Here is a 10,789-nt window from a genome sequence, read left to right on the forward strand (position 1 = left end):
GTGGGAGTGCAAACTTGTACAACCACTTTAGAAATCAATATGACGATTTCTCAGAAAATTAGGAATCAATCTACCTCAAGACCCAGCTATACCACTCTTCATCATATACTAAAAAATTGCTTCATCCGAAAACAAGGACACATACTCAACTATGTTCAGAGTGACTTAATAAGTAATAGCCAGAAACTGGAAATAGCATAGATGTCCCTCAACCAAAGGATGGATAAAGAAAATGTGATATACTTACACATTGGAGTTAGAAAATCAGCTATTAGGAAAAAATGACATCAGCTGGGTATGGTGGCACACATCTTTAATCCCAGCACTCAGGAGGCAGAGGCACGTGAATCTCTTTGATTTCAAGGCCAGCCTGGTCTACAGAGTGAGTTCCAGGACAGCCAAGGCTACACAAATTAACACCTTCTAAAAAACCAAACCAAATCCAGAAAAAAAAGAGAGAGAGAGAGAGAAAAAAGAAAAAAGAAATAAAGAAAATATGACACCATGAAAATTTTAGGACATCATGAAATTTTCAGGCAAATAGATGGAGCTAAAAAAAAATCATCCCGAGCAAGACAACCCAGACCCAGAATGACAAACATGATACATACTCACTTAGAGTAGATATTTGCTTTTAAGGAAAGGATTATCACACTATAATTCACATACCCAGAGAGCTAAGTAGCTAGGCTCTGCGGGTAGGGTTGGGGAGGGAACACATGGATCTCCCTGGGAAGGGGAAATAGACTTTTTGGGTGGACTGGGAGCTGGTGGGGATGAGAACAGGGGGGATCAGGAGGGGGAGGGAGAAAGGGAAGGAGGAAGAGGGAGTATGGGAAAGAGGACTGGAATATGAAGGGGCATCATTTAGGGGGCAATGTGGAAACCTAGAGCAGTGAAATCTTCCTAAAACCTGTGAGGGTGACCTATGGAGGACTCGTAGTAATGGAGGATATGGAGCCCAAACCGGCCATCTTCTGTAAACTAGCAAGGCGCCCAGTGGTAGAACTAGGAACCAATTCAGCCACAAAAACTTCAACCCACACTCGTCCGACCTATAAGACATGCTGGAGCAATGGTGGTTCAGAGAACATGGGTGTGACCAAACAATGGCTGGTCTAACTTGAGGCCAGAGCCACAAGAGGGAGCCCATACCCAACACTGCCTGGATGGCCAGGAATGGGAAGCAGCAGGCCTCAGAGATCTTGGATTGGGGTCTAGCCCAATCATCATCAGAGAGGCTCGTTTCCTCAGGCAACTGATGGGAGCAGATCCAGAGACCTACATCCAAACATTAGGCAGAGCTCAAGGAACCGCTCAGAAAATGGGGAGGAAGGATTGTAGGAGTCGGAGTTGTTGAGGACATCAGAAGAACATAGTCCACAAAAATCATTAAGCAGGACTTGGCAGGAGCTCACAGAGGCTGATGTGGCAATCATGGAGACTGTATGGGTCTGTGCTAGGTCCTCTGCATACATGCTGTGGTTGTTTAGCTTGGGGCTTTTGTGGGACTCTTAGCAGTGGGAGTGGGGGTGTCTCTGACTTTTTTTCCTTCTCTCGGGACCCTTTTCCTACTACTGGGTTGCCTTATCCAGCCTTGACAATGAGAGTTTATGCCTAGTCTTACTGCATCTGTTATGCCATGTTCAGTCATATCACTGGGAGAACCGCTCTTTTCTGAAGGGAAATAGAAGAACAGTTGATCTGAGGGGGGTTGGGAGGGATGGAGGGAGGAAGGGAGAGGAGGCTGTGGTCTGGATATATTCTATGAGAGAAGAATAAACAAAAAGATAAAAGAAAAGAAAGAAATGAGTTTTCCCACTTCAAATGATTTAAGAAAAAATCCCTCAGCCTGGCAGTGGTAGCATATGGCTTTAATCCCAACACTCAGGGGGCAGAGGTGGAAGGGGGACATCTCTGTGAGTTCAAAGTCTGCTGGTCTACAAAACTAGATCCAGGGCTACCCAAAGAAATCTTATGTTGAAAAAAAGATTGAAGAAAGAAAGTTATGCCCAACCCTTTGAGTTTTAGTTAATTCCAGATGTATGCAGTTAAGTCAACTACCAAGAATAGCCATCACATCCTTTCTCAAATAAGTAAAATAGATAAATAAATAAATAGCTGATGTATCTTGCATGGATAAACAATGCCAGCAGCAGAAAACACAAATTACTGAAAACCTCAGTGTCAGACATTGAGTATTGGTCAGGGAGTTCCACAAAACAACATAGGTTATTTCCACTGCCCTTGGGTGTCCATCATAACTATACAGCACACAGCTATACATGCCCTAAATAACAGGGCACAGACTGATCTCCAAAGCACCAGAGTAAATGGCTACAGCAAGCCAAGTGTCCATCATAACTAGATATTCTGAAATCTTCTGACATTTATTACAGAAGACAACACGACATTGGTTACAGGACAGAGAGAAGTCAGTCAGGGTCTGGGTCAGCCTGATGCAAAAGACATCAGTGGTATTATCCATCTGTAAATCACGAATACTGCAATCCTGCCTGGGAAGATGTACACACTGGTGCAACAGCGGCATGATCATTATGGGGGAATTGTCCCCATTGTGATTGGACTTGAGGCCTGCTCCAGAGCAAATGTATGCTGGATACTATACAGCCAGTCAAAAGCCCATAGCTACAGAGGTCACAGGCAGGGGTAGTTACTGTTTCAGTAAATTGTCCTTTGGTCAAATGGCAAATTTTTGAAGATTCATGTATTCATGGGTGTGGGTGCCTACTGAGGACAGAAGGGACATCAGATCTCCTGGAACTGTAGTTACAGGCAGCTGTGAACCACCTGATGTGGGTGTTGGGAACCAAACATGGGTTCTCTATAAGAAATGACTATGCTCTAAACACTGAAAATTCCCTCAGCCCCCAAACCAGTGTTTCTCAACCTGTGGATTTTGCCACCTTTGGGAGGGTTGGAGGACCCTTTCATGGGAGTTGCCTAAGACCATAGGAAAACACTGATATTCACATTACAATTCACAACGGTAGCAAAATTACAGTTAGGAAGTAGCAACAAAGATAATTTTATGATCGGGGATCACCGCAACATGAGGAATTGGTTTTGTTTTGGTTTTTTTGTTTTTGTTTTTAGCATCAATGTATTTATTCTCTCTGCTCTTGTCTGGGTGTGATGTGATTGGTTGCCTCCAGTCCCTGCCTTGACTTCCCTGCAATGGACTGTAATTTGGAATTGTGTGCTAAAATAAACCCTTTCTCCAGTAAGTTGCTTTTTGTCAGGTTTTTTGTTTAATTTGTTTTATGATTTCTAGAATGTACTTTATTTTTTTTAATCCCGAATGCTGTTTATTGAAGGAGGGAAGAGGTCTTAAATACAGGCTTACAGCACACTGGGAGAACACCGGAGGGCAGCCCATTATGCAGGATACACAGACAAGGAACTTCCCTTAATCATTCAGGAGGGTGGAACCCGGCAGGGAATTAGCATAGGGAGGATATCAAGGTCAAGGTCAGCAAGCAAGGCAACAGTTACACAAAACAGGGGCCAGGACCCTACTGGTCCCCCTTTTACTAAAAAATGAGCTTCTGACTTAGGTTGTGTGGGACATCAGCAGGTCACCTTACCCATCATGGAGATGCCTGCTCAGGCCACACAGGCACTCTGTCTTAGGTTGGTGAGCGCCCCCCAGATATTACCCGTCTCTGAATACTCATTATCATACAGGCTCAATTGTGTGTGAGCTGCAGAGGTATCTGCTGCCAAAGATCTCAAAGTGGCACTAGGCTTGCAATCCGTGTGTTCAACACAGAAAAAACCAACAAAGGTCCTATCCCACCCATAGTCAGTAGGCTAAAGGCAACTGAGCCATTCCCTTATGAGGAATTGTTTTAAGGATCACGTCTGAACTAGCTCTCCATCCCAGGGCTATGTTCTTTTTAAGGGCATGTAGTTAAGAAAAGCATAGAAGATATGTTGGGGAAAGGCTCCAGGAAAGTCGGGAGGGAATGGATGAGGGTGATGATCAAAGGACATTACATACATGCATGGAAATCTCAAGGGACTATTTAAAAATACATATTTATATATCATTTTATACACATATTTACACACACACACTATATATATACAAGAATTTTTTTTAAAGCATTTGTGGGCCAGGGAGGTGGCACAATAGAAAATACTTGCTGTTTATACTAATGACTTGTTTCAATCCCCATGACACACATGATGGGGGAAAAAAACACCTAGTTGTCCTCTGGCCTCCACACACATAACTATGGCACCAAGTACCCACATATAAACAAGTGAATAAAGTCTCCTGAGTGGAGTTGAGAAACTAAAGGGGAAAGGGGAGGGACTGGAGAAATGACTCAGCTGTTCAAGCATGTGTTGCTCTGGCAGAGGACTAGAGTTTGGCTCCCAACTTCCACACAGGTCGCTCACAACGGCCTGCAAGGCCAGCTCTAGTTCAAAGAAATATCTTCTTCTGGGGCTCCAGGGCACCGACACTCACATGCACACTCATACCACTCCTCCTGCCCTCTCCCAGATAAAATTAAAAATTTTAAGATACTAAAAGGTTAAAAAAAAAAAGAGAAACTAAAAAGTGTAACTTTATGTGATGGTGCACTCATCCAAGATGACGAGGCAGGATTATGACGCTAACAAAGTTGGATTGTATCAGAATGAGAAATCCAAAGTGTAAAGCAGCTGTTGTCTCCTGGACCTTGGAAAGCTGAAACAAGGATTGCTGGAGTTTGAGACCTGTCTGGGCTACATAGCATGTTACAGGTTAGCAGAGGCTAAAAGGAGAAACTTGCCTCAAAAATACACACCCCACAAAAAAAATAAAATAAAACACAAAACTCAAACCAGGTCTGGTGAGGTGGTTCATCTGGTAAAGGCTTGCCATCAAGGCTGAGACTTGACTAACCCAAGAACCAGATAATTAAATAAGAGAACCCCATTTGTTCTGAGTTCCACAAGTACTGTAGCACACACTCCAAAGAAATGTGACTGAAAAAAAATTGGGGGGTTGGAAGTGGCTTAGTAGTTAAGAGCAGTTGCTGTTCTTCTTGAGGACCCCAATCCAGTCCTAGTATCCTCAGACTGCTCACAGTATAACTATAACTCCAGCTACAAGCCACACCCATTTTCTGGCCTCTTTTAGAACCTGCATTCATGTCCCACAAATTGTATGTATAATTATGTAGAGTCTCACTCTATAGCAATGACTGGCCAGTAATTCAGAGAGCCATACGTAGGCATTTACCACCACACCCAGCATACAAAAAAAAAAAACAACTGAAAAATTTTAAGAGACTAGAGAAATGACTCAGTGGTTAAGTGCATTTTGTGCCGCTGCAGAGCACATGGGCATTGTTCCCAGTACCCACATGGTATACATGTAACTCCAGTTCCATGGGATATGATCCTCTCTTCCAGCCTCCATAAGCACGACGCATATTCAGGAAACACACACACACACACACACACACACACACACACACACACACACACATACACGAAGGTAAGACACACATACTATAAAATAAGTCCTCACAAAAATTGTTAAAATTTTTATTTTGGAGGCCCCCCAAAATAAAACCTATGGAACTGTGGCTTAAACCTCAATTCCTTTCCTCATGTGTCAAACTCTTCAATGTGCCTATGAGTCCCCCATACCCTGAGCATCCTGGATTACATCTGCAATACACCAGAGATTACTACAATCTCTAGATGACAACCTTGGGTGCATGGATCTGCCATCGCTAGCCACACATTTGAGATGTGACAGTCTCAGAAAGCATGAGAGAGAATGTCAGTAACTCTAGTTCATTTTATGGGGGATGTTCACAGGACTTTTTAGGTTTAAAACTGTAAACCATGTTAATCATCAAGATAGGAAAACACACATTTCATAATTCTGAACATGACTTTATAATCTCCATGCTGGGGTAACACCCTTATATATCTAACCTGCCAGAATCTACTCCCACGACACCTGTCAACATGCCCAAGTCAAATTTTTCCCTCCTCTTGAATCCAGCATCAACTAACTTTTCCCTCCCACCCTGGAGCCTCAGTCTAAAACCATGTGTTGTGTCCTCTGACCAGACACGTGTGCCTTGTTTTTCATCTCCCAGCATCCACAGGAAGCTTGATATTTACACACAATTAGTAATAATGCTGACACTCACACAATTGGGTTTTGTTGTAGATATATCGATTGTCACAATGGAAGCAGCGTTCAGTACCAAAGAAGACCTTCCCAGGCTCCCTAATGGCTTTCAGAATATCCATAAGCTCATCACAATGTTCTCTCATGAGTTCCATGTGGAGAGTACCACTGTTGTTATAGCTCTCCTGAGGAACAGGGTACAGCTCCATCCTTAGCTTTCTCAAGCTGGCAGTATGGTGTAGTAGGTCCCTCAGGGCATGCAAGGAGATTTGGTTCCCATAGAAGCTGAACTTGTTGAGCTGAAGACAGCTGCTCAGGGCAGGTAAGATGTCATAGAGATATTGATCCTCAATTTGACAGTCCTCTAAGTCCAGGGTCACCAGGGTGGGTCCAGCTTTTACTAATAGAACTTGGAGGGGTTCAGGACTTAGATCAGTCAATATGACATTTTGCAAATTCAGTTGTTGCAATTGACTGACACATGGGAATTCAGAAAGACTGTCCCATTCTGATACTGAGAGTGTACAGTGAGTCACATCCAGGTCATCCAAGGGGGTCTTCACGGACCTAATTAGGAAAACAGACAGTTCTTAGAACCGATGGCTAATACAGAATATGACCAGTAATGACACAGAAGAGGACAGTGTGGGTCAAAATATTTCTATTTGTATGGCAGATCCGTATCCATGATGCTGCATGATTGTCTACACACTAAAATCTGTACTGAGGCCTGGCACCATCCTTAACTGTACATCTTTCCCTCACTGTCAAGCAAGACCCAAATGCTGGCTAGACTAGCAGGGCACACACAGGAAGGACCAAGGAGGACCAACCCAGGCAAGATCTGGAACAACCCAATGTCACCACCCCCTCAAGCACATCTTCTCTGTTCCTTTCTCTGTGCTTACCTTTGCACCCCTCCTTCAACTAACTTCAGTGCCACACATTTCCCAACTACCCATTACCTACACAGGCTTAAAACCATCAAAACTGGGTATGGTAACTGGGTATAATTTAAACCTAGCACTTAGGAGGCAGAGACAAGTGGATCTCCTTGAGTAGGAGGCCAGCCTGGTGTACACAGTAAATTCCAAGACAGCCAGAGTTACACAGCTAGATCCTGCCTTGGCAGGAAGCAGGGTAGCAAGCTGAGTACTGGGGTACACACCTATAATATTGATACCTGGAAGCTGAGGCAACACAACGAAGGAGTTCAAGGCCAATCTAAGCAACATAGTAAGAAGCAATCTTAAAAAAATTTTTTTTTAAAAAGAAGCAATCTTAAAAACAGACCATTCCTGATGGGTGGTGGTAGCACATGCCTTTAATCCTAGCACTTGGGAGGCAGAGTTCAAGGCTACCCTGGTTTACAGAGCAAAGTCTACTGTGGGATGTATTTCTATTCCCATTGGGTAATAAATAAGTTGCTTTGGCCTATGGCAAGGCAGCTGAGAGGCAGACAGGAAATCCAAGCAGAGATACAGGAAAGAGAAAGATGGGATGAGGGAGATGCAAGCGGGCATGGAAGGAGCAACAAGTTGTCAGCAGACCGGTAACGGCACAGCCACGGGCAACATGGCAAAACAGATTAACAGGAATAGGTTGTTATAAGAGCTAGCTAACAAAAAGCCTGAGGCATAGACCATACAGTTTCTAATTAACAAGCCTCTGTATGTTTACTTGGGACCGAGTGGCTGTGGGACCAGGTGGGACACAGGAAACCTTCTGACTACACAAGTCCCAGGACAGCCAAGGATACAGAGAAACTGTTTCAGAGAAAACAACAACAACAACAACAAAAAAAAACAGTCCATTCAGAGTGAGAGTGCTTAGCAGATGAAGGCACCTGTCACCAAGGCTGACAATCTGCTTTGGATCCTTGGGATCCAACAAGGTTGAGGGAGGAAACTGACTGATGCAAGTTGTCCTCTGACCTCCACAGTATGCTGTGGCTCTCTCTCACCCCACTGAAACACACAAGATAAATAAATTAAAATAGAATGAAGATGGCTCATGCCCTTAATCCCAGCGTCTCAGGAGGCAGGGACAAGCTGAGGTCCATGAGTTCAAGGCCAACCTAGTCTACAGAGCAAGTTCAGAGACAGATGGGGCTATACAGAGAAACACTGTGTCAAAAAAAAAGTGGGGGCTAGAGATACTGCTCAGTAGTTAAGAGTGTTTGCTGTTCTTAGAAAGGATGTGGATTCAATTCCCAACATGGTGGCTCAAAATCCCCTGAAACAGTATCCAGGGAGCAAACTGATGCCCTCTTCTGATCTCCAGAGGCACCTAGCACATGGTATGCAAACATTGGCTCAGGCCCACAAACATATACATATGAAACTTCAGGAGATCTGTAGGGCAAATTTTCCTTATTTCTTCAAAGGGGGCAAACTGCTAATTTCTGCTCAAAAAATTCAGATATTACCATCAATTGTAAATCTGTACTTTTCAGATGCACAAGTTACTTGATTGTCATTACTTCACTATTTGACTTAAATGTATAATTATATAAATCTACTTATTAAGAAAAGGAAAATATGTAGGCCAGCTAACTTGGCTGGGATCAAGTCAGGCAATATGATCATACTTCAGCTTGGCTCCAAGGGAAATGTCTGGTAAGCACTGTTTTAAGTTTTCATCCATTTCTATAGTTTAACTTAAAGTAAAAAGCATCTTTTCAGTTAAGAAAAAGAAAAACCCCAGCCTTTCCTTAATGGGAAATAGTAGGCAGCATGCTGTGTCCATACACATGGCTGCTGAATAGAGCACAGATTGGGAACTAATGCAGGTGTGACATGCTTTCATCAATGCCCTCCTGTGTCTTCAGCTTTCTTGAACACACTAGCTAAGGAAGAAACTAGAATCTACTCACTAGATCTCATTGCTTCATAACTGGCTAAACAACATGGGTGCCTTTCCAGACCATCAACCCCAGCTTAACCTTGATCCTTTGCACCACTGGTTATGTGAGACCTCTCTCTAGGTCAGAGCAGACAGGAAACAATGCCTTGGCATTGCTAATGCCTCAGCACTGTCAATGCACTAGTGGGTACAGGGAGCAGGTGCCTACTAATATAAAGGAACAGGGCTTTGTTCTGCTCTGCAAAGCATCTGTCTTTACCCAAGCAGCTGGTGCAGGTGGCCCTCAAGGAAGGGAACTCTTTCCAGATGCAGCTTCTGGAGACATTCCAGGTTGAGGAACTGCGAGGTGAACTGGATGATGATATAGCTCTTCTCCTCTGGGGAAATAAAGTTATCTTCTTGGATGTTGGTGAGAGAGAGCTTACGCAGGTTCCTCATGCAGCCCAGGTAAGAAACCAAGTTAAGCAAGAAAACTGGATTGCAGAAAGCATCATGCAGGCCCAGTGTTTCTACATACTCCAGGTTTACCTTTTCTGAGAGCTTCCTGTGTTTAAAACGGAATGCTGACCAAATGTGAAGCTCATTACAGTACAGCTGTAACAACCCTTTCCTCTTATCACTCCATTCAAGGAGGTGCCCTAAGAACTGGGTAAGGGGGGCTTCCATGAAAAACAAGTCCACTACCACCTTCAAGGACGTCTTCACTCCTGCCTTCGAATGGCCTGCCACTGCTTGAGTCTCACTTGAGGTCTGTGGTAACCAGTTATCCATGGACCCAGGCCACATATCCAAATAGTTCTGACCCACAGACCGTAGATCCAGCACTTCCAGTTTGTACTGCCTGTGGGTAAAACAGAAAAGAGCCTCAGCAGCTAGGCCAGGACACAATATCTTGCCTGTGTTTTATTCCAGCCCTGAAGTTGGCCTTCTGTTCTGTCTTACTTTCTTCCATGGCCTTCAGTGTCTCCCTGTCCCACTTCTAGTACCCATGGGAAGCAGGGGCAGTCCTTCAGGCACAGCTGTATCCACCATGAGTCCTGCACCCTGCACAGCCCTTTCCCAGATGGCTCAGCAGTGGCCAAAGTCTGCAGTCTGAAAGCTGCTGCCATCAGAAACCTCTTCTCCATCCGTGGCCCCTCTTCCCCATTTTGAATCCTATCATCTCTGCTCTGGGCTTCCCTCCCAGGGTACCCAAGTCTTCCTCACCTGGGGCGAACCTCCTGGATAAGCAGTTTATCAATCTCCTCTAGGACAACTTGTGCTTGGGTCTCTAAGTAGCTTGTTCTCTTCAGAGCTCCCAGAGGGAGTCGGGGGAAGGGCCAGGAAGACACTATTGTCCTCAGGACATTAACATGATTACCAGCATAGGCTTGCTTCAACAGTGGTGGTAACAATTTTATGGGTAAGTTCTTCAAAGCAATGTTAGCCAAGGCCTCCTCTCTCAACAGTCTCTGGCCAGCCAGTTCCTGGAGTGTGAGCAGGGTCTTGCTGCTCATTTTGGTGGATCTTCAGGGAGAAAGATCCCAGAGAAGCATTTAGAAAAAGACATCTATATTTTCATGATAATGATTAGAGGCCCTTTCTCACTCATCACAGACACCCAGGGCCACAGTCACTGCTCATTCCGCTCTATGTTCCATTGATCCACAAATCCATATCATCCCCCAACCCACCCCCCACTCCCCCCTTCCCTCCCCCACCCCCATTTACAATATCATCTCCCAAGTATCAGTGGTCACAGCCCACTTCACTCTCACC

At 44.4% G+C, this 10,789-nt stretch overlaps 1 protein-coding gene across 1 annotated transcript; it reads right to left on the reverse strand.

The window, feature by feature from the left end:
* Positions 1–6,162: 6,162 nt before the first annotated feature.
* LOC128097332 (preferentially expressed antigen in melanoma-like protein 1) lies at positions 6,163–10,527 on the reverse strand. Its single transcript, XM_052717754.1, has 3 exons — positions 10,238–10,527; positions 9,291–9,872; positions 6,163–6,733 (listed from the first exon to the last, which is right to left on the reverse strand). The coding sequence occupies exons 1-3, from the start codon at positions 10,525–10,527 to the stop codon at positions 6,163–6,165; spliced, it is 1,443 nt and encodes a 480-aa protein (XP_052573714.1).
* Positions 10,528–10,789: the final 262 nt, after the last annotated feature.

The sequence above is a fragment of the Peromyscus californicus genome, unplaced genomic scaffold (genome assembly GCF_007827085.1).
Source record: "Peromyscus californicus insignis strain IS unplaced genomic scaffold, ASM782708v3 Scaffold_5__1_contigs__length_169319896, whole genome shotgun sequence".
Classification (NCBI taxonomy): Eukaryota; Metazoa; Chordata; class Mammalia; order Rodentia; family Cricetidae; genus Peromyscus; species Peromyscus californicus.

What these genes read in the sequence shown, in the direction of transcription:
- LOC128097332 (XM_052717754.1), bottom strand. Translation starts at nt 10,527, where the DNA reads ATGAGCAGCAAGACCCTGCTCACACTCCAGGAACTGGCTGGCCAGAGA. An exon ending in ATCCAGGAGGTTCGCCCCAG is followed by an intron (nt 9,873 to 10,237) that starts GTGAGGAAGACT and finishes TTTTACCCACAG; the next exon opens with GCAGTACAAACTGGAAGTGC. An exon ending in CACCTGCACCAGCTGCTTGG is followed by an intron (nt 6,734 to 9,290) that starts GTAAAGACAGAT and finishes TTTCCTAATTAG; the next exon opens with GTCCGTGAAGACCCCCTTGG.